General features: G+C 37.5%; 1 protein-coding gene across 3 annotated transcripts; it reads right to left on the bottom strand.

The window, feature by feature from the left end:
* Positions 1-9280: 9280 nt before the first annotated feature.
* LOC130613676 (uncharacterized) lies at positions 9281-21358 on the bottom strand. 3 transcript variants are annotated; one of them, XM_057435002.1, is made up of 6 exons: positions 21219-21358; positions 12554-12587; positions 12028-12215; positions 11293-11676; positions 10286-10546; positions 9281-9403 (listed from the first exon to the last, which is right to left on the bottom strand). In XM_057435002.1, exons 1-5 carry the CDS (start codon positions 21292-21294, stop codon positions 10350-10352), a joined length of 879 nt encoding a protein of 292 aa, XP_057290985.1. In that variant the 5' UTR covers positions 21295-21358; the 3' UTR covers positions 9281-9403; positions 10286-10349. The 3 variants fall into 3 exon arrangements, with proteins under 3 accessions (XP_057290985.1, XP_057290986.1, XP_057290984.1); XM_057435003.1 differs by having other exon boundaries at positions 11548-11676; XM_057435001.1 differs by lacking the exons at positions 9281-9403; positions 10286-10546; positions 11293-11676; positions 21219-21358 and adding an exon at positions 12786-18827 and having other exon boundaries at positions 12108-12215.
* Between the last annotated feature and the right edge of the window lie 3452 nt (positions 21359-24810).

Genomic DNA, 24810 nt, shown 5'->3' with positions numbered 1-24810 from the left:
TGGTACTACATTGGCGTTGCACCAGCTGACCCCATATGGGGACCAGATTTTTGGTGTTTTTACCTTGAGGGCTACTACGAGGTCTCGTGTATGGTATCCTATAATACACCGATTATCCTTACCTCCATTGGCAGGTATGGGATCTGACACTGTCAGATAATCCACGTTGATATCGTTGATGTCTGTAAAAGTAGCAGCAAATGAGTAGAATAATTTGGGGTTGACAAGCTCTTCCTAAAATCATAGCATCTTCTTTATTGTAATTCAAACGACTTCAGAGGATTGCTTGTTACTGTACATACACAGCTACCCCCGTTATATGTGATATAATCCTGGTAGCAGTACCAGCATAAAAGTTTACCCTTTACCACAAACCTACGTCCGCAGGCGCATCTGTCGTACACATCCAATATACGTTCGCAGTCCTTGCATTGGCTCACCACTTATAATAAATTATATTCATGATTCTAAGGCATTAAGACGATCCTCTAGGTACTGAATCCTCAAAAGCCTCAAATTTCTCATTCGTTCATTCATGACTGCTGCACTTCCAAATACACTGTATTTTGATTGACAGCCGATACACATTTATTAGTAGTATTTTGATTTCATCTTATAACCCAAAGGACTTATGAATTTCACATGTTGCCACACATATCCTGCGTCTTGAACCTGTTGAACCTGTCCTGACATACTCGAGTATATAGGGGTTCTTTTCAACGGCCTTGTTGCACATGTCTTGCGTCATGAACTGATCTGGCATGTACTCTAACATGTGGGGATCCTCCTCAACAGCCCCATTACACATGTCCTTCGTCTTGAATTGATCTGGCACGTACTCCAACATGTCGGGATACTCTTCCCCAGCTTCGTTGCACACGTCCTGCGTCTTGAAATGATCCGGGATTAGATCTAAAGAGAAGGACACTTCCTCAATAACCATGTCACACATGTCCTGCGTCTTTATATGATCCGGGACATACACAAAGAACGTGGGACAAAATTCAACGGCCCTGCTACACATTTCCCGAGTCTTGAACCGATCTGGCACGTACATGAAAACAGCCTTATTGCACATGCCTTGGGTCTTGAAACAACTCATCTTCTCTTTTTTTATTTTGTCAGAAGGTCAAAAAAACTAACGCAGTTGTTCGCGTCTTTACTGCGCATGCGTTGGGGGCTCATTTGTTGTATGTTAGGGACTTTACCTTGATATGCATGACTAAGCACCGCATGATGGGGATTTGTCATGCATAACAATAGATTTTTGTGCAATGAGGCGTGACAAAAAGTTGTGACGTCACAAACGTTTTTGTGTATTTTATTTTTTATGAGAGTTTGACCGTGTTTTTTTAAAAAATGTAGTTATATTCCCTTCCTACTCTAGCTAAAGAGGTTATGTCCTCTTGGATTAAAAAATACAAGTTAATTAACAAAAGAAGACTTTGAAAGTATGACGTGCGTGAGTAGAACTACTTAAAATGAGACGTGATAGTGACAAAAACAAGATACATACATGAATGCTTGCCATAGTGATCTAAAATAGAACTAAACGTAGGACAGATTAAAAAGTACTACATCTATGGCAGGAGTTTTCGTTCCTATTGGTCCTTATTCCGAAATATACCACTATATTTTGAAAAATAGTTGTGTCTCGCCTCTTTTGAGAAAATAGAGGAGCTCTCATTCGAGGCATGCGATTTTTAAATACATATCACGGTAAAAAGGGATCACTAATTCAAGGGGAGACGCGCTTCCGGTTAATACGATATGTATCATTAACAAATAAAAAATTTAACTAAAGAACAGACCTTAACAAAAAAATGACTTCGTTTCTTTTTTTTTTTTTCTGTTTATATATATATTTACAAAAATTAGTTGAATAAAATTAAGAAACCATTAAGAAACATTAGACCCAGATGTTAGCTAAATAATAATTCGAGATTTGACCAAAATCCTAAGTTGCTTCGAAGAAAACATTGTGCAATCAGCTTAATACTGTAATGCACCTTGTTCAGGTTGCAATTGGTATACAACGCCCTTAATTATCAGCTCAATGCTGTAATCTTAAGTAACTTCGTTAACCCTATTTGGTATGGGCTTTTTTGACCCAAGTAAGTATGGGGGGGGCATAAAGTGCCCGCGGGCTGTAACTTTTGTTCAGTTTGGTTTTAAGTGATGAAACTTGGCACAAAGAAGCATCAATATGTTGTGACTTAATTAGTGACAAAATATTTAAATTGACATGTCATCACAGGATGTGATGACGTCATAATGAGACAATGGTTGAAGAAAATGTGTCTTTCTTGGAAATTCTCGTTTCTTTATCTTTTTTAAAACTATTAACAGTACTAGTCATTAAAAAGTAATATAAGAATGTCTGATATTATTAGGAACATTAACAGGTGGTATAAAGACAAAGGACTTCTCTAACGAGAAAATGGAAATCGATTACAAACCAAATCTTCAAGAACTTTTTTCAAAAATCTATATGTGAAAGACTTAGTGTTAGTAGCTGTCATGGAATAAAACTTAGTATATCTATTAGCACATACGTCAGTAGCTACTCAATAAGGACAATTTGGATTGACATGGAACAAAATGACCTATGACGTTATCATGTGACAATAGAAGTAGAGAAATAGGTAATTACAAACATTCTGGTCTGTACATTACCAATATTCTGGTCTGTAAATTACACAGTATGCATGTCAATATAGTATGATGACTTTTTGTCACTATCACAGACATAATCACATATTCATACAACTGGTTAGTTTATAAAGCATTTATTTTTAGCACTACATTAAAGAAGTTGATATGACCACCTGTCAAAAAAAACAAAGTGACATTGACAGAACAATTTTTGGAAATGTTTTTTTGTATTTTCAGAAAGTCCATTAAAAGTTGGAAAAGTCACAAAATTTCAGGTAATTACATTCAGTATTTAAAAAGTTATTAGACTTTGAAAGTGCTGCGGGCACTTTATGCCCCCCCCCCATACCAAATAGGGTTAAGTTTGTATTTGGCCTACAACGCTATTATTATTCAGCACAATGCTGTAGTGTTAATGCACCTTGTTCAGGTTGCATGTGCACCTTGTTCAGGTTGCATTTGATCGGTAGTGCACAACCGATATGTTCATTGTGATAGTCAAAACGGTGTGGTAAATGTGGTATGATGATCGGTAGGATACAGACGATATGTTGGTTGCAGTAAGTCAAAACGGTATGGTAATTGTCGTATGATGATAGGTAGGGTTCAGACGATATGTTGATTGCGATAAGTCAAAACGGTATGGTAATTGTGGTATGATAATCAGTATGGTACGGATGAAATAGATATGCAACTGGATATCAAACATATCCATGGTTAATGTAACAATCACAGACCTTAATAGGCTGTGTTATATAACCCTTCACCTTTCACCTACAACTGCACCATTAATAATCAGCATAATGCTGCAAAAGTAATAGAACTTGTTCGCGTTGAATTTAGCCTTGCACCTTGTTCAGGTTGCATTTGGCCCTGCATGTACTTCACACACTGAGAATTGCGAAGAGTTGCAACGGTATGGTAATTGATTGTGATGATCGGTAGGGTGTGGCATATGACATAGATATAGACGCAACTGACTGTCAAATTTCTTTGTAATTACTGTATTAGACTTTTGTCAGGCTGTGTTAAAAGAAAGTTATGTTTCTAATAAAAATGTATCTAATTATAAGGAATTCACCTGTGTGCATAAAACAAAATTACAACCTGAAACTGCGTTTGAACAAATTACATCTTTAATGTGATCATCACAAAGATCTAGATCCTTTTAAAAATCGATATACTTTTAAATTGCTATATCATACTTTATCAGTCGTTTTTCTTTTTCTTGCCTGCCCTTCTACGAGGATGTGTATTAACGTATAATAATCTCTCTTGGGTAAGAGGTTCAATTAGACACCAATTTCTTTCTTTTTTTACATGTAGAGAACGTAGTGTATGCTGTGCCTAGGTTATTTTTTCTCCATGTTGATGAATTGTTCAATTTCCGCAGCGATAGCGTAGGAAATTGTTTTAAAGGAGCTTCACATCTGTGTGCGTAGCAAAATGTCACAGTTTTTCGAGACTTTCAGAAACCCGAGCGGGGTTCCGGATTCGTGGATATGTAAACAAAACGAGGACTAGTTGAAACTATTGAAGGTTGTGTTATGAAAATACAAGTATAGTTTTTTTCTTACTTTTTGCAGTACAAATCAACATTTTAATAGGTATAAATGTGCGTTTTTCAATTTATGTAGGATTTTGGAAATATATACAAGTTTCATTCAATGAGATGCTGATCAGTATTTTGTTAACTGTAGAAAAGGCTTTATGACGTGGCAATTCCTTTTGGCTTGGTTCAGTTTTAAAAGCTTTTTGCAAGCCTGCTGCATTGCATCGTAATCGTTGTTTAGACCACAGTACATATCTAGATCCATCGGAAGTTACATTTTTTTCGATTTGCGGAAATAACGAATCTGTTATCGCAAATATTGACGGGTAAGAATTATCTTGTGTGTGACAGTTGTGGAGTACAGTGACAGCAACACAACCTGACAACAGCAAAACCAGCCAGAGCAAGTAGAAATACAGGACAAATCTTTCCGCCATACTTACTTCCAACTTTGTTTGTGGTATGTCCATGGTGAATGCAAACAAATATTTGCCAAGGACTTTATTTTGAAAGTTTGTATAAATACTCCTGCCTAGCAGGCCTGTAAATACTCTTGCCTAGCAGGCCTGGAAATTTGTCTACTAATACTACAGACCTTTTTCACGGCGACGCCTTTTGTTTACAAACAGCTCGATTTTTATTTTAAGGGGCGCGCCGATGGCAGACCAAAAGATGCACGCAGTAGCTGGAGACTGATGGTCTGTTTCGGTGTTTAGTTCTTGACCAGACAGGAAGCATGTTGTTTGGAGCTTGAAACTTCTTTAAACAGTTAAAAATTTGGATTTATAGAAGGTTTTTAGGGGCTTTTGAAAATTTATTTCAGGCCCGTTAGCGGGATATCGCCGCTAAGGGGGAAGGGGGTCTGAAGTGTGAAAAAGAAATCCGCTAAGGATTGGGAAATTTCAAAAATTTGTTCGTTCGTTGAAAATTCTTCTTCGTCGCGAGCATGTTCCCTTTTGTCATCACAACTCCGATAACTTTTATCCACAAAACACAGACCCGAAACTATGATTGATGGCCCTGCGCTTTTACCATCCGTTGTAGCAGGGGCCAACCTGTTTTTAAGATATTTTTACTGCGAAATTTCGAACGGAACTTTATTGTGATAATTATCGTAATATTTGCGATTTTTAGAGTTTTTTTAAGAATCCGCTAACTAATAGGAGAGATGGGGTCAGAATCTTAGCGGCGATATCCCACTAACGGAGCCCGAAATAAATTTTTGAAAGCCCCTTAATATGTATATTGATGTGACAGCATAACTTTACCGTGTGAGTTTCCAACATATTTTGACTTCCCATGTTTTGGGACCCCTGTGGCATTTTACGTAAAAATGTAAACATGAAAAAGGTCTAAAATATTGTTGACATTTTGCGTTTTACACATTTGTTAATGGAAACGATTTATCGTTACCCGTCATTATTGGTTCGCGGAAACATCATGGTAACGGAACCATTGTTTCCGCTAAAATTCCAGGCCCGCAATATGCGTGTAATATTATATGGGACCACACATTTTTATACTAAAGGGGCTTCAAAAAAATTTTTTGGGCTTAGTGGGATATAGCCGCCAAGGGAGGGCAAAAATTAAAAAAAAAGATCCCGTAAGGAGTGAGAAATTTTGTTTGTAGCTTGAAAATTCTTCGTCGTCGCAAAGTACGCCTCTTGCTCCCTTTCGTTATTATTTTGATTAACTTTTTTGTACAAAAAACACAGACCCGAAAACCCAATTCAGGGCCCTGCGCTTTTACTTTACATTGTAGTAGGGGACAGCTTGGAAGTGGTGAGGACTGCAGTCTTTTTTTCTCAATGTTTGACTGCGAAATTGCGAAATCAGCAAAAAATTTAGAAAGATGGTGGCTTAGTAGTGGTGGGCTAGAACGAACTTTGTTTTGATAATTATCGTTAGTATTTGCGATTTTTCTCAGATGATTGTGACACATTGCCATGCGAAATTGGTCATTATTTTTACCCACTAACCGAACAACATCCATTGGACAATTTTTGTATAGCAAATTGAGTTTTAGTGTGACCCCTAATGAAATATCATTAGGCTTACGTTTTTACGAGAATCCGTTAACTAGGAGGGGGAAGGGGGTCTGAACTTTGGCGGCGATATCATGCTAACAAGGCCCAAAAAAAAATTTGAAGCAGTCAAATGAAAACGCTCCTTTATTTTTCTCTTTAACAATCTGGATGTTTGCGAACTACATTTCCTTGAAAGATTTTAACCAGAGCTTTATATTGCAAGTACCTTATTTTATCTCAGAGTATTGAGTATTTTTTTCCAAAAATTTTGATTTAATTGTTTTTACAATACATTGGGATGTGGTAGGTAACAACAAGGGGAATTACAAATGTTATGCGATCTATCTATGCCGGATGACTTTTATGATGTTTAATTGGACCAACACAGTGCTACATGTCACATGTAGCCACAGTGTAAGCATGACAACATGGCGACAAGTAAAGGTGACCAAAAGATTATCCAAAATTACACGCAAATAATAAATATTAATGGTTTATAGCTAGGCAGAAAAACTTTTTTATGGTACACTTATGTATATATTTTTAGCTTCTTACACGGTTATTTACATCTACAGAATCGATCCATTGATGTACATTGTGGATTACCTTAAACTAAACCTAATAATATAATAATAATAATATAATAATAATTAAAAAACAGCTACCAAGCGAAAACATTACATCTAATTAAAAAATTACCCGTTTCAAAGAGTTAACCCTTTGGATCTAATTGTGGTTTGAATTTTTCTTTTAATATAATATACATTTTTAGTAAGTTATTACTTTTCAGAGTAAAAATATTTAATTGTCTTTCAAATTGATTTATTTAGTCCCCAGCCCAATAACCCACCCTTGTTATAAGTCGCACGCTCGTGATAATTTTAACCAATCAACAACCAGTGACTTAATGAAGTATGAATAGATTTTGTATTGTCGGTATAAATGAAACGCATCTGCAGCAGTGTCGTTCGTTCCATTAAATTAACGAGGTGGTAGAGCAAACAGTTCTGCTTTCTGAATGTCATACGGGTTCGTAGCATAGCAGCTAGCGTAGGGTTCTAACGGTTTTTCTAAAAGACAATAAAAAATAGGCTAGCTGTGTTGTTTGTAGAAACGTAGCAGACTGAACATAGGATGTATGTAGGCTCTTCCTGCACAAAATCTTAAGTGGGACGAGAGTAACTGTTGTTAGTGGAAATCTTCAAATTGGCCAATAAAAATAAAAATAACAATTATGGTTTCCGAAATTTTCTTTTCCTTTGTTGCTAACGAATTCCTATCAACACCATCCGGTATGAATTTATAAGTATTCCCAGAGATACAGAAGAGTTATAGTTGCAGCAAATCCACGAATACCTGGATTTCAAAACACATCAAAACAAAATTGATAACAAATACGATATGCAAGGAATGTGTATTTTAGAAGACGATGAGGACAACAACACCTGAAAACTTGAAGTTGATCCAAATGTCAAAACAAAACGTGTGCAACAAAGCCGGTAAAAGGTTGGGGAACAAACCTTCTACGCACTCTCTTCCGAGGTTGTTAAGAAGAATTCATACATCTTCAGCAAAATTAAACAAGGGGAAGAAAATGTAAGTACCAACTTTTAAAAGAAGAGACTATCCCAGAAGGCTTGTGATTGAGTACATCCATGAAAAAAGAACGCACCCGCAAACGTATTACGAATGTAAATAGGAGGAAGGAGGGGTCGAAAACATAGCATTAGTTGTCATAGTGACTTTGGCGATGGTAACAGGAGCTGTCTTTAAGTTGTTTGCAACCAACCATATAAAACGAATAAGCAGCTGGTTCTAAGTGACTTTTGCTTTGCAATTAAAAAGAGTGATATAGTTAACTGTATTACCTTGGAGAATTTTAATAAAAGTGGCATATTTGAATATCAATGGATATCAAGAACGTGTGTACAAAAAGATGTGTAGAAAAATTATGCCTTGATGCAGACAAGAGTTCCATATTGTGAACACTGCTAGGAAATTGAACCATCTGGAAACTCGAGGCAGTACAGTATGAAGAAGATGCAGTCCATTCCAGGAATCTATTGATCGATATAGAGACTGGGAAGGTGATAGATTGCAAGAGATTGGTTTTTTAATACCTTATACCTACCTTTTCTTGCCCATTCTTAGTCAGCAGCTTAGTCCTTATCGTTTAATGCTGATTTGATTTCCGGCTTAGTCACTTAGAGGCATTCTTTAAGCTTGATTGACCAAGTGCAATATCTAAGGCTATTTCCTGAAGGGCTATGCATAGTAACCTATCTACAATCAGCAAGAAAAATTTTTGCAATTTCTGTTTTTTTAAAAAAGGATATAAAAACAAATTAAATTGTCTGTAAGATAATATAAATATGAAATTTAATGTTTTTTTAGGTAGCCATCAATCTACAATTTGGCATTTTACTAAAACGTCTAAAAAATGCGGTTAGCTTATTCTTATAATGAGTTGAATGGCTGTGGAAAATTAGGGAAGTTAATAGCAGATATTGTGACATTATCAATGAACGTCCATAATAAGAAGTTTTTTCAAAAAAAAATTTATATGCAAAGTTTATACTTCAAAGGAATAAACTTTCGCTGGAAGAAAGTTTCGCGGTTTTGGGGGCCTTTCCGCGAAAGTTTCTTCCGCGAAATTTTCTAAAATGTGTGTCTGCGAAAGTTTTTTCCCGCAAATTTTTTTGTAAATTTAGTTCCCAGTGAATGCTTTTTATGTTAATTGTATTTAACTACTCAGTAGCTGAGTTTATAGAAATGGCGTTGAGAGGAAAGGCTTAGAAACTATAACAAAAGTGATACAGAAGCAAAACTATAATTTTTGTCATTTTTCTCAACGAGAAGATTGCGAAGACATTATAGTCATAGACTAAGAATATTATATAGTATTTTTTTGTGATAAAATAAATACGACATTCACATCCTTTGTTTTATATTGTTTTTAATACTTCATTATCGGTCCGCGAAAGTTTTTTCCCGCGAAATGCAAAATTTTCGCGGTTCTTCCGAACCACGAACCACCTTCACATACCTTTTTCATTTCTAAAGCAAATACGACGTCGAACAACCAGCACAGCGAAAAGAACCAAAACAAGCAGTGCTAAAGAGGTCATTAAATACCACTTGTTCTTCTGCATAAAATTTTGTTTCGTAGCTAAAAAAAAAGCGAAAAGGAATAGTAAATTTAAAAGTATCAGTACATTACAAACAAAAAAAATGACAACATTACCGGTGTATGGAAAAGTAAAAAATATTTAAGAAATAATAAACTCGGCAAAAAGCCGCCCATGTACATTCTTAACATTTGATTACGCGATTAACAGGCACCTAAAAACGCTAATCAGGGAAATATATAGGACCTTGGCAGCACAGTAACATGATTGCAGAAAATATTTTCGACTGAAATTTTATTATTGAGTGGTATTAGATTAATGGAATGAAATTTGTCAAATATATCAGGCAATAGCTATTTAGGCTGAGCTTCAGAATTTATAAATTATGACAGGGGAAGATGAAACTTTCGTAAAAAATACACATGGCTTTACACATGGCAAAAAGATTTAGAGCAAGTGAGCTTGTCATTGTTTTTAGTCAAATGTAAATAAAACTCTACTTGAAAAATATTAAGTATCCCGTGATGTATGCTGATATCACCAATGTTTTAACTATAACGGACAATTCAGTTATTAGAGTTTTGATTCTCACAGACTGGACCTGGGAAACGCTTAATCGTGATTTATAACTGTCTTTTAAAATCATGAAATATGTTTTTGTCAGTAACCAGCCGGACAGCTGGTGAATTCGGTCGAATTAGCAAAGGTACTATACCTTTTTGATTTCAGTGATTTATCCAGCAGCTGAAAACTAGCTGACAATTTAAGTTTGGAATAAATACTTTTTTAAAATGTGTATTTTTCAATTTCTACAGTGATCATATGCACAAGCAATCGAGCATTTACGATCATCATACCATCATACCATATTTTTTAGTGAACATGATATAAAATACAAAAAAAAATGTGTAAACGAAACATACTTGTTGTTTTGCATTTCTTAACGTTACAGTATTCCCAAGCGAAACCGACAGTATCTGTATAACATCATGGTTTAAGTCTATAGCCTTGAGGATTTCTGCAATGGTTTTCTTTTAAAGTTGGATATAATTCTTTGTTCAAATAAGGATTGATATTCCAAGGCAAACATCTTTTACTGGTTACGGTAATATTTTCGTTTCCATTATAAAATAAACCGTTACCATGATAACAGTGTGTTGAACATTTCTTAACAGATGCATCTTCTATGAAAAAAAAGTTGTGTGTTAAAAACGCTATTAAAGCATTAAAAATACTATTAAGATTAAAATAGCATCGGTAAAATAGAAATTGTTGGAGAAATATAATAGAATTAGATGTATGTATTTGCTAGGAAGAAGTGGAAATGTCTTAAGTTAGCGTAAATACGGATGATAGCGAATATTTTAGTTCCGCGTGGTACATTAACCAAATTCAATTGAGGGCATAAAGGGGTGAAAATTCCCCTATGATCATAACTTCCTTTGTGAGAGATTTCAGACCCAAAAACTGGAATCAATGGCTTCCGTTGCATTAAAATTTATGCCTCAAATTATAACAATCAGCACAAAATTTTGCTGAAATCAGCTTTTTTGTTAAAATTAAAGTTTTCGAAGATGTGTAATTATGATATGTTTTTGTTTATATTTGTTTGTAAACGTAGAAATGACGTATTTTTTGAGGTTTTAAAAGGCATTCTAGCTAGTCATAATTCGTCAACTTATTACGGTGCTAATTGTAAAAAGAGTTCGAAAAAGCTTGATACGCTTTTTAATAACGTGTATTATTTATTCTGTGCCGTTTTGGTTAGAAAGATACATTTCTCTTTTGATTGAATAAACAGTTGTCGCGCCCCCAAACTGGATTTAGTTCTAAACGAACATATGCTTGTTTGAATTGCAGTATGAAATTGAACTACGCTTTTTATCAGTGTTGCTCAAACTTTCAATTTTTATGTTTTTCTTGTTCTTACTTGATGTTACAGCTTGACAACTTTCTATAACTGATGTATTCTTCCATCGTAAATCCTCACAAGATTCTAATTCTGCAACGCGTTTCGAAACTGCAAGAGTAGAGAGAAAATCTGGGCAAATTGACAACAACTTTCTAATTTCGGCGAGGGATTTTAATATTTTATCACAAGGTGTATTTTTTACTAGCTTTTCACATGTTTCTCGACACATCGGAGATTCCTTCCGATGGTGTGTCTCATTATTCGTCAAACAACCTGGAATCCAGTGTCGGCACATAACTTCTTTAATAACATTTTTCTGTCCACATTCTAAAAGTTCTGTCGTTGATGGGAAATAAGTTGATTGAATTATTTTTCTTCCTTCTTCATTTTTACCACATTTTCCTAAAGACATATTAAAAAATTGAGCTTACAATCTAACATGTTAATTCATGAGCTGAGCATAGAGATGTCTGAATGGCCGAGGTTCTATATAAACGCATTACAATATCACCATCTTTGCCTTATCAATATAAAAAATACATCCAACCATATACTTAATTCTTCAATATAAAAGAAAACTTGGTAACAAAATACAAACGAGACAACCTTCAAACGATTTGACAATTGGCCTGGAATTAGAAAATATTTTATCTATGGAAAAATCAATGCATACTTACAGTCGGTCGGTCCGTCGGTAAGAAAATAACATTTTAGGTTTTAACATTTTATTACATTTAAATATTTTCTACTCACCATATCCTGTTATGTCATTCTGACGTCCCTGTTTAAGAAAGTAACTGTAGAAAGGTAAAACCTGGCGAATAATCCTACTGAAAAGTCTCTCCTTCTTTATGATATCTTCTCTTGTCCCCACAACATATGTGTTGTTAAAAAATTCAATACATTGCCCAGATGGCAGGACGTGGTTGTATTTTACACAACTAAACAAAAGAACAAGTGACTTATTTTGGATTTCAGTGCCTGCACGACAGCTACAATACTACAAATTATGCAGAAAAGCATGCAATAAACTGCACCTAGAACCTGTCAAGCTAAAAAAGCAAAATCAAGTACCAACAGTGAGAAATTGTAAAAGTAACGTAAATAAAGTGTGCGTGTTAATAGCAGAGAGCTTACGTAAAGTACTTCAAGATTCTTTGTGTCTATAAAATGCAATAAATGAGTAGCGATAATGACTCCCTTAAGTTTTAAAAAAACTTGAATGTCGAAAAAACAGAAGTTGGGGGAAATAAAAAAGAAGCATCATTAGTAAACGTACCGGAGATTTTCAGATCTTGAAATATCTTGTCGTCCTAAAAAAAGAATCAAATGTTGCTGTTTTACTTTTCCTTCAAAGTAGAATACAAATACCTTGTTGCGCTATGTGTCTTAGTGCTTTACGTGCCCTCAATATGTCCTAAGTAATTAATAAACCTTAGATTTTCCTTTCGTTTAAAAGCAGTTATTATAATAACTAGTCCATAAGATGAGGAAAAGGTTTTTTTTCTTACTTTATCGACTCTCATCATCTCATCAAACGTGGTTGCAAGATACCATAATAAATGTGCGTCAGCTGTAAAACAAAACTTATTATATTTTGGAAGTGCGGTCTTTTTATAGCCGGTATCGGTATCTCCCTGGCGCTAATAGCGTTAGCACTGGCATTAGAAAAATCAGAGGAGAGAGTGAATGAATGGATGAGACATTCGAGGCTTTTGAGGGAACATCTTAATGACCTAGAAGATGATCGTCCTTGTAACTGTGATAAATAAAATGGAGCATTGCAACGACTGTGAAAGGGTACTTGACCAGTATGTTAGATGCACATGTGGTCGGAGATTCGTGGTGAAGGGTAAAATGTTGTGCTGCTACTGCTATCAGGACCATATCACATACAATGGGGGTGGTTGCGTATGTACAATGACATGCAATTCTCAGCAGTCGTTCGAAATATACAATAATCAAGATGCTACAATTTTAAAATGAGCTTGTCAACCCTAAATTATTCTACTCATTTGCTGATACCTTTACAGACATCGACGATATCAATGTAGAATAACTGAAAGTGTCAGGCCCCATTCCCGCCAACGGAGATAAGGATCAACGGTACATAGTAGGGTACTATACATGGGACTTTGTGGTAGCCCTCAGGGGAAAGACACATAAAATCTGGTCCCCACATGGAGTGACCCGGCACAACGCCAATGCTGTACCAGTGATGAGTCTTGATTTTGAAGAGTACCCTGATTGGATTGCAAAATATTGTCAAAACTGTCTATAGAGGAGTTGATATCTCAGGAGTTGGTATCTGAGTAGAGGAGTTGATATCTGAGCAATTGACAGAGCCTGTAAAAAAGGACCGTTATGTGAACGCCAAGCCTAAATACTACAAAGACACAATCACGACCAAATTCTATGGTATGCCAGTACCCTATGATGAATCCTGCCAAGCTAGTGCCATCCTGGCTATTTCATCGGTGTATGTACAAGGTAAAAACTAGTACCCCAGGTACATATTACGGAATGTCGGTACAAAGACTTTAAAAAGGAATGGTTGCTGAGTGAGGATTAATAACCATATATTTTATAGGCCATACAAGACCTATAAAATATACCAAATTAGGTTCTATACTCAGTTGGGACCTCTAGGTACTGCTTACACACTGTGCAGGTCGAACGTTTTTTAAAATCTCATCCTGCATCTCTTTCCTGTCCTCCTCTCGACCTTTTGCAACTAGCTGGGCAAAAGGTCTTCATTAATGGCATTCACCGATACGATTGAGACGCTGTCGCATCTGTTTCTTCAGTATCATATAATTTTCCTTCTCTCGAGAGACCAGGTTACACTCATAGCCACTGATTACACCATTCTCCATTGCTTTTGAGATGAGATCAACAATAGAGTTCAATTTCGCTTCTGCGAGTAGCCTTATACATCCATGTTCCTTAGATTTGACACGGAGCCTTTTCGAAGCGTTCCGGAGAACAGCTTGGCTTACACCGGCTGCAATCGGAAGCCCCTCATGGCAATGGCCAAAGGAACTCCCATACCCGAGGTCATAGCTCCTATGCCAAGTCCCGACGTAATCAAGCTTATGCCAAGCAGCCCATGATCGCAGAGTCGTACCCACGTGTTAAGCATTTTGAATCTCTTCGCAAGTCTGTTCCGCTCCTCGATTTCAACCCGCAGGTACTTTTCAATATCCTCAATCTTTTTAAGTCTGTAGATCTGGCGTTCCTCCTGCATATCGACGTCTTGCACAAGCGCACTTGGTAGGTTTGCGTACAGCGTAGCTATGTTGCTCATTTATTCTATAAGAATATGCATCGTAAGGGCGGTGAACGAAACGTTCTTTTCATGATGGTAGACGTCCGTTAGCATGAACCTTAGACGGTCCGTAGAGCCCTTCAGTGGAAGGTAAACAGGAGTGTCAAAACTCCAAGTGAACATGTCCCCCCAAGCGTTTAGCTTTTTGGTGGGAAGTAAGGCCAGAGTTTTAGACCTTTTACAATCCAGTAGGCAGTCGTCTTCATCCAATTGCGGACAAACGAGTCTTAATCTTTGATCCACGTCGGTCCTATAATGGGCATCGTGGTCACCGTTCGTGAAGTACTTTTTTGTGGGGTCGTAGGGTAGACCCAAAAGCTCTTGCGATGGTCTATGAATACCGTATAGCCATCGCTGACACGGAGCCTGAAGAGTCCATTTTTTATAACAAACAGCTTAATCCTGTTTTCTGCCTGAGAGTTGACGATAGTCGCAATATCCTCGATCTTGTACAGACCATTCATAATCTCGATACGAGTCAGTCTTTGTTTGGGTCCTACTTTCGGATCGTGAAGTCGTTATTGCTGTACAGGCTCAACCATGCAGGTCTAATACTTATCGATTTCAAGGCAATTCTCGTATCCTGTCCTAGATAGTCCTCGAGAATTGTAGGAGTCTCCATATCAGTGATATAGAGTTGCTTCATCCCTTTCTGTTAAGAAAAGGATGAATATATACTCACACAACCCTAAGGTAAAGTACAAAAGTAACAGAGGGGAATGGCCACTTGGCATCAAGAACTTGGAGCATCATGACCTGTACGTATCGACGGAGTTGCATATTTCCGTGGTATTTTTCGAGTTTACCAAATGCTATCAAGGTCCCAACAACCTACCTGGATGACCCCGTTCAACTGAGATGGGCAGGACAGGCCTTGGACTATTGGAACATTCAGGTAAATTTTGCCACACACTGCGCAACTACCGCATTAGGCATCTGTATCAAGCACATGGCGGGTTCTGTACCCCTTATCAATTCGTTCTTCAAATTTCACGTCTATTACCACAAAGTACCCATGCTGTATGATGATGGGTTCTCGCAGTATAAAAACCCCTACTCCACCTCAGGATATGCGCAGGTATGCCGTGAGTATCGTGCAAATCCTAACGATTTGTGCAAATCCAATAACGTCATGTCGTTATTGACAAACGGTTCATGGTGGTCTATGGTTGATGGGGATTGGGAAAAAATCATCATATCAACAAGCCAAGGCCTAACCAAGCTAAGCGAAAGTATCAGGGCTTACCTGGTCTTTTTGCTAGGATCGCAAGCAGGTGCCAAAGCATCCTTAGTCGGATCCGGTGCAGACAACTACACGGCAAGGCAAATCTTATTGCAAAAATTTGAAGTCATGGTACAACGTGTTGTTATCTTGTTTTATTGCGTATTCGTCAAACTGGACCGCCATCATATACCTAGCTAGCTTCAAACCGTCCTCCAAGTCCACTTTAGGCCCAGACCCGAAACTCCTAGGACCGTTTTATCCGCCAATAGCGATCAGTATCGTGTACAAGACCAACCCCCATAAGGCATCAATAATCATGGCTTCTTTGGGACTTATATTTTCATCTAAATGTTTGCCTGTTGCCGTTTATTAAGTGTCATTTTTTGAGTAAAATCATTGCGTCTTGAGGATGTCAATCTGAGGCTGCGTTTTGTTCTGTTGCTGACGCTCTGGATTAGTCGCCGACTTGTTAGATTCCTATTTACCCATACCAAATTTGTACCAAACCCCGACACCTATGGCAAGCACGACCAAAGTCCCGATTCCATAAAGACATACGTCCGTTGACTTGCTGGAACCTGTCGCAGGTTCTTGATTATCCTGTGAAAATTCTTTGCCCACGTTCTTCTTTCAGTTGGCCTTGTTTTTCCGGTTCCATTCGGAAAGTCTCTTGCCAGCTGCAACACAACTTTCGTTCTTCGGTGGTTTTGTAATGACTCTCTCCTTTTGTTTCTCTTCACTCATTCATTCTTATAGTACAGTCTATGCCTCCCCCCTCCTTCTCCGCGTTCTCTTTTTCCTGCTCATATGCCTCGCAGTATGCCCTGCCACGAGAAGTTGGGCTAAACACCTCCCTATGGTGCAGTGCACAAGGATTCCCAAATCTGTCATGGAATCCCGGATAATAGGGTCTTCTTAGATATCCATGCGCAATTCGTCAACACTGTCTATAGAGTTTCCAATCATGCTAGCATACAGGCTTACAACATGGGTAGAAAGTGCCTTAGCTGTTTTCTCCCATTTCTCTTGGAGTTCTCGCTGTACATACTCGGTATGGACCTTGTCGATTGCTTCCTCCGAAGCCTTGTCAACGGAGCCCTCCGTGCATTTTTTTGGTAGTAAGTGACCCTTGCCTTTCCGTATGGCCTCTTTCACCACATGATGCTTATCGATAGGCTTTTTAATATTTTCATATTCTGCAGAGGCATTGTCAAAGACTTGTGAAATATCAGACATCTTTATTAGTAGTCGTCTGTAACGAAAAAGTATGAAAGCTATCATGGCATAGGGTAGAAGTATAGCGGTACATAACCACACCTCCATTTTATTCCCCTGTAGACGCTAGGCGGTAATGCCTTTTGACAAGCGTCGTAATGTGGTCCAGTTGTACAACACGTTTGCCATATTGAGCACCGACTTGTTCACCCCGTGGGTGTATACCTCATGGCTCTTGTTTTGTATCAATGCCTGCCTCTTGTAGACGTCAACGCCCTCTTCCAGACACCGCTCATAGTCATCAAAGGAAATAGATTTTTTCGTGACACATCTCTTCAAGCTCTTGACTTTTCGATTACTGCCTTCTTTTGTAAGGCTCACATAGGCATAGAGTTTTGCCCTTAGTGTGATGAACTAGGTCATGATTTTACCGCCCAATTCGTCCTTTATTAAGCCTACCACCTTCTTGTTCTTGCCTATTGGGAGAGGCCTTCCATCATCTGCATCATAGGCACTTGTATCAAAGCGTGTCTCAACATCCTGCACGATATCCCTGTAAAAGTCCTCCGTTCGTATATGGTACATAAAGCTATCTGTGTCCATGTAGCAGAGCTGCAACTTGCTACCCTGCTTAGGCTGCATGGAATCATAGTGAAACTCGCACATGACTAGCTTTGACATATCCAATATAGCCTGGCCAATGTATACAGTCTTATTTATCTTTACCCTGGTTTTACCCATTTCAACGCATACCAGATGCTCGCTGAACCTGCTTTCACCCTTGAAATTTGGTTTCATTGCGAGTTTCGTATACTTGTCCTCGTTTGTGACCAGCTGGATGTTGCGGTGATTTTTAATATTCTCCATGTTCTTGCCAAACACGCTAAAATTCATGAGTTTGTAGTAGTCCGTCTTGAACTCGTTCTTCGCACTTGTTCTCAGTCTCGTGTTGTGATCAATGTACCCCTTCAACCACGCCTTCTGGTTTAACCAGATGACCCTGCGAACTCTCTTCAATTTAAGCCCATGCCTTACAGCCTCATTTAATGCCCTGATATGCACCACATACTTTCGCTTGTCCTCTACATTTCGCACCAGTTTCTCTACCCTATGGACCATCGTTCGTTGGGGTAGGAAAGACAATTCGTTATGCTTGTTGTGTAGTCTCTCCGGGTAGACAATATCTACTTCCAGGATATACACAGGCCTATTGTCCTCGACGAGCTTCTCGATTCGCTTTTCCGTAAAGGCCTCGACGTTCGACACCCATTTTAAGCCATCCGTAGGCAGGTCTTGACGCATAGCCTTTTCTGCGCTGAGTTGGAACGTGTCATCCTCATTGAAAAACCAACGGAGATTTTTACACTGTTCATTGTTGAGGTTGTTTGCTAATTTGTCTAACGAGGATGCCATAAATCGACAGGAATCTATGAACCTGATCTCTATTGTGTTGTACTTTTCCCCATCACCATATCCCATACCTCCAAGGGGTACCTTGATTTTCACGTTGAAACTGATGTACTTTTCGGTATTCTCCGCTATGCAACCAATGTCCTGAGTGTCATATTTTTTACCTAATTCCCGGATAAAGAGATGGGCATCATACCCTGATAGGTTGTGGAATATCATAGGTTTATGGCTGGGCATCTTATACTTTAAATTGCAGCTGTTATCGATGCTTTCCCGTGTAATGACAATGGTCCCGAACTTCACGGTTATTCTTGCAGTCATCGAAGGGCCTTTAGGCAGATATGGCATTTCGATGCCTCACCATGTTCCCTTTTTAGGACCTCTGTTAGAGGCAGCATGTCCCGCTGCGGGTAGGTATGGTAGAGACGTTTCACCTTATCCTCCAGATGGTTCACGAACTTCGTCACCCCTGTAGACTTTTAGAGGGTCTGGTATATCCCCATAGGCAAAGGTACTATAGGTACACCAGCCGGATGGTACATGCTTGCTTAGCTTTTTAGTCTTTTTACCCCTTGCATCTTCCACCGGGACTAGTAGGCTCTCAAAGTCTGCACAGATGGCAAAGGGTACCTTGAATTGTTGTTGTCCATCCCTATAGTATAGCCATATTTCAGTTTCTGTTGGCATTGTGATCTTGACTGCCTCGTGGTCCTTGCAGTAGCCATGGTGCTTATCTCTCGATTCAATTGTGGGAAAAACCTGTAGGCAGTTCAGGTGTAGTGTGCATTTTTGCCGTATTTTCAAAGTCGCAGTGCCCAGGAGTTGCGATAGGGATGTAATGGCTGTGTAGTGGTTCTTTTTGCCATCAGTGATGTACAGTAGACTTACCTGCTTGCCACGCCCGGTATGATGTGATCGCCTCAGGATATTCATCTTCTTTCCAGTCTCATACAGGACGTTTAGCGCAATGCTCGGGTTATTCTCTTCAAACTTGTATATCCTCATCATCATTTCTCGGGTTAATAATGGCCTTCTTTGAGGCCATCCACTTAGGTGATTGTATATACGATGAACCCCTCGTTAGCCTCAATTTGTGAAAGTCTACGCCGAGGTATAGGATTTGAGAGATTGTAAAGCCACTATGGGGCAGTACTGGATTTTCAACATGTGTTTTAACCTGTACAAACATCCTATCCAGCATGTTATCTACGTCGTTACCCTGGAAGACCGACGTCATGTTGCTAGTGAAAACCTTATTCACCTCGATATACTCCTCATCGTTGGCCGCCTCCGGGTTCGTCGTCTTCTTCTTCCACATGATCCATAGGAATATCCGTACCTTTGCTGACCCCATATATTCTACTTGACCCTCAACCATTTTTTTCACGTTGGGCTGCACCATTCCTATAAACCCGTCAACATCGGCCCCTCCTATACCGGGAATGCGAAAACTTCGGAATGTCCTGTTATTGGCATGCTTATGTTCTTGAGATGTAAAATCTTGCCCCGGCTGTTCATATAGATAGTCTTCCTCAGCCTCTTTTTCCACCTCGTCATGTAGTTTAGGTGGTCTCGGGGCGTATTGTGCTACATTCAATAAAGAAATCAATTCAACCTTGCGTAGCTTATAATACCCGGTTAAGCCACGGCTATTCGCAATATCACGTAATTGTTTCACGGTGTATGTAGTCATTTCTTTATTGTATGCTATTCTGCTTTGTCGGAAGATTTCATAACAGTTAAAAATACTAAAGCAGTTATTTCCCTTTTTACTGCGCATGCGTTGATTTTTGATGAATATCAGGGAATTCCCCGTTTCTACTTATTTTCGTATGATAGGGAGTTACCCTTGATATGCGTAGACTTTTAGGAATTTCGTTAGAATTTTTGGACTCCTATTTGTATAATTTTTGATGACGTCGCTGCGGTATGCGGAAGGGAGTGCACTAGAACATACATTTTATATTCTCTCGGGTTAGTAATGTCATCAAAAAAGCCTTTAAACCACAATATCTCTACAACCGTTTGTCAAAGATACATGATTCTATACATTTTGTAGATTCAAAATCTACACGATAAAGGCAACGGGTATACAAATTACAAGGTCCTTGCCGACGTCATTAAAATTGGAGTGACGATTTTCTTTGCCATTGTTATGCTGCCTAATGGATTTTTCTACGGGCCTTATCAACTACTCTCCTATAACAATGCGATGGTTCAGTGTGTTTGTTTGCAATTTCGACACGAGCTCCTTTGAAATCGCTGAAAAACTTATGTCTCAAATCTTAATCATCAACTTAAACGTCACGATTTTAAAAATAACGTCAATAGTTTAAGTTTAAGTAACGAAGTCATTGTGCTGCACGTAAAGCGTTGAGGCGAAATAACGTGGAAACGAGGTGGTAATGTAAGTTTGCTTTTTCCGCGCAGGTAACTAGGTACAGCCTGGGACCACACTAAGTGAGTTTGCAAAACCTGGATTGCCAAATCTGTCCCCGACACAAACAAGTGCATCTAGTCCCCACTATACACAAGCAAACAGTAACAGAAAAGTGAGCAAACGAATTTATAAAATGGACTAAACCTAGTAGACCTGTGTCTAAATTTTAGGAAACTTAATCAAACTTGAGCCTTAATCTGAATTTTGTGTTTCTTGTTAAATAACTAAACGTCAAAACAAAACAAAACAAAATAAACTAGACGACAAAAAGGAGAATGTCTTAATACTTTCTTGTGTGTGAATAATTTAGAAATCGATTTACATACCGTTTTTGGAAGAATCATCACCCTTACAATTCGAAATCAAAAAAAGAAAGCAATAGCAAACCGCTCTGCGAAACATTGTGACTCAAGTTTTGACAAAACTGGAAGAAAGTATGTGTACAAAAGTACAAGCTGTGTATAATTAAATCCTTTTTATTATCTTTAAAGTTGAAGTTTTTTAATTTAATTAAGTTCAAAACGTCTAATTTTGATTACTAAGATAAATTTTGCTTTCAGATTCTATATTAAAAATACTCATTGTCTGTTAACAATAACTCCTTTGAGCTGGCCCATTTATTTAATGAGTACAACATGAAGTTTTACTTCTTTGCAAAAGTTTAAAAAATGATAGGTGTAGCGGTAACCATTTTAAAGTTTTTTTTTGACGTTTTCTTCGGTGTGAACAGAGAGTTCAGCCGAATAATCGAGTTGACTGCCTCTTCATGTGCTTAAAACCAACCACAGTAACGTCGAGTAAAGCGGAACAGCTCAAACTTAAAATCTCCGTTGCTTGCGAAAGCGGATCGTATTCTCCAGAAGTGCTTTCAAAGCAAATACACAGTGCTCAAGTGGCTAAGCGAAAGAAACTCCGCGAAAATGGTTTAAACCAAATTTAATTTAACTACAAATAAAAAAGTAAAAATTCGCCACTTTTCCAGAAATTACATATTTTTCCTATTCGTAGCTTTATCGTCAAAATTTCGGCAAATTTATCTTTCTCCGAATTTCAATAAGTCATAACTAGTAAATTGTAGGTATCCGCTAATCCATATTTTAACTTATGGATGGACGTGATCTTGAATTTTTTCTTTTAATATCCTAGGCTTCGATAACCGATAGTTTAATGTGAATTTTTGTTATTATATTTCTTAACATTTTCACGTGGGAAACTAGGGGATTAAAAAACTCATGCAGGGAAACCAAGCTTATTTTTATATCTTTTTATTAACACCAAAATTATGTCTGTTATTATACGACGTAATGAGCAGGAAATATTCGGAACTAATGACTCATTTAAATTCATATGCTTTCAAACAAAATCATTGTCGTCTTATTTTAGTCGAAAGTTGAGTTTGCATACACAATTTTTTTTTATAAGAAACCTGGCATGGGTGGTTTTTTTTGTAACTACAAGTAATTTAGTAACCACAGTCCGTAGGAGGTGTTCTTATTTACACTGTCAATTTTCCAAATTTAACGAAAACTATCCGCAAAATAAAGTTACTCAGCGATTTTTTAGTTGGACGGGTAACGACGGGCTATTGCCTATGTTTTTATTTAAACCAAAGTTGCGATAGAGTTATTTTGAGAACAGGGTATTGCACCTATACACATGTGCGACACCGTGTACCTGTACTAACGCTCAGCTCAATTTTAACAATGGGCCTTTTCCTTTATTTCCATTAGAGCTGGAGCTGCGATAAATGTTTTTTTGAAAAGGTTATTATGCCTATACGGGTGCGCAACACAGTTTACTTATACTTAGCATTTGATCTGAAAAAATGTTATTGACTGATTGTTTTTGATATGACAGGGTTACAACATGTTGTAAGTTGTGTTTTTATTTCAGTTAAATAAATGTTGAGTTTCAGTTAAATAAATGTTATTTTGAAAAATATATTACACTCAAAACGCTATAATTTCTTGTGCGCTTTACTTGATGCAGGATTACTATTTTAATATTTGACAATATGATACCAATAGAATCGAAGCAGAAATATTATAACATAACAGTGGTGCAAAGAAATAATATCCCGCATTATATATCCCAATGTTCAGAAAAGCGTTACATTCATAATGTACAGCTGAAGTCATGTGGAACTTTAAATTCCTCTTTGGAATTATGCACTGTAATTAGGCAAACGAATTGTTTCAGTGCATGTCGACGACTTTGGATATACACCTTTATTTTCCTCCACGAAGGTAACATGAATTTTCAGTGCGTGAAATTTAGGAACATGATTATATGATGTTGCATATTTCATTAGCATTTCCAAGTGCCTATAACTCATATTATCGACCATAATTTTACACCACGATAACGTATTTATTCTCTCAGTCAAAAATTCAGAATATTCTAAATCATTTACAGTGAGTAGTTTATCTTCGGGAACAAATGACCATTTAAATATGTTAAAGTTTGTTTTAACGATGTCCATTAAATTTAGGTATTTTGAGCAAAATTATGCTAGCAAGGGGATTTGACTGCACTGGTTTTATCTTTGGGGAGTAACGACTCCACTTGTTACCCCAATAACACAAGATTGCACTGAGCAGGGCAGATAAAAACTTTTACGGATAAAAAATGTCTAGTTCCTGCTGAATACTATTCACAGAACACTTTAGAGGTGACCCAGCTAGACATTTTGAGTACTTTGGTTCATGAATATGGATCAAAACCCTTGCACCTTTTACGGAAGCCCTGCCCTACTTTTTTTTTTATTTGTCAAAGTTTTATTCGTATGTGACCATTAACTCCTTTAAAAAAAGGAAGAATTTTGTCCCTTTTACACTCTTTAGAGGAGCAAAACCTCTAGACTTTATATCTAGGACTTAACTGGTCGATTTTATCATTGTGCTGGCACGTTTTAATTTTCCTTCTTCTTCAACTTTTTTGTCTTTTCTCGGTTGCATCAACATCTTTAGTACAGTTTTTGTGTACAACTGCAGCTTCCTTTCCAAAAATTAGCTTGTTGATAAATCGCTAACGGAAACTTTTGCAGAGCAATTAAAACAAATCTCATACGGATTGTAAAAAGCAGAGGTACATTTGCTTTATGAGGGAAATCTACAGTATAAATAACATACTTAGATTAGAAATTATAAGGACCCATAAGAAATTTATGACAGAAACAGAAAAGAACAACTAAATTATAAGCAAATTAAATTGGAAGCTTTTACGTAAAACATGTAGTCGTATGACAACCTCGATCCCAGGGCCTGTAGCGTTTTTGATATGAGGATGAAACGCGTACGAGGCCCTGGTACGCGTATGATATACGTTTCGTATGGAAACATCAAGTTTGGTTACGTCATAAAAAACTATACACAAACAAGAAATGCTGGATACAAGCTCTTATCATGCACCTCAGGCGGGAGCGTCTGACAGAATATTGAGACAGAATATATTCGTAATTATTCAGTCGGACCAAATATAAAGCCTTTATTGCGATTGCTACTTTAAGTTACTACTGCCAAAAATTATTTACCCTTTTGTTTATAAAAAATTGTGTGTACCGCAAAATTTGGTCCAAAGGCGCTATTTCGGTACAGTCTGCTTATGCGCGTAGCTTCTACTACGCATTCGCGAAAGATAAATTAGTAAATCAACTTTTGTGCAATTTGAAACAACGCATGGATCAGAAGTGCAAAAAATTTATACTTTTAAAATGATGATAATGATGCTAATCAGAATGCCTGAAAACCCGTTTTGCCCGCTCGCAAAATCCAGACGGGTAACAATTTTAATTATCAATCTGTATATCAATGAAATAGGATGCGATTCTAATGTTGCTAAAATGAAAACATTTTTTTAGGTTATTAAAATTTGTCGAATCCAACATCACAAACTGCCCTTCAGGTTCAACTCTGGCTA

Source organism: Hydractinia symbiolongicarpus, chromosome 11 (genome assembly GCF_029227915.1).
Source record: "Hydractinia symbiolongicarpus strain clone_291-10 chromosome 11, HSymV2.1, whole genome shotgun sequence".
In the NCBI taxonomy this organism is placed as follows: domain Eukaryota; kingdom Metazoa; phylum Cnidaria; class Hydrozoa; order Anthoathecata; family Hydractiniidae; genus Hydractinia; species Hydractinia symbiolongicarpus.
The sequence above is the reverse complement of the archived record's forward strand: the minus strand, read 5'-3'. Positions and strand labels throughout refer to the sequence as shown.

Bases quoted from the DNA above. Each gene is read 5' to 3' on its own strand.
- LOC130613676 (XM_057435001.1), bottom strand. From the start codon at position 18,800: ATGCCATATCTGCCTAAAGGCCCTTCGATGACTGCAAGAATAACCGTG.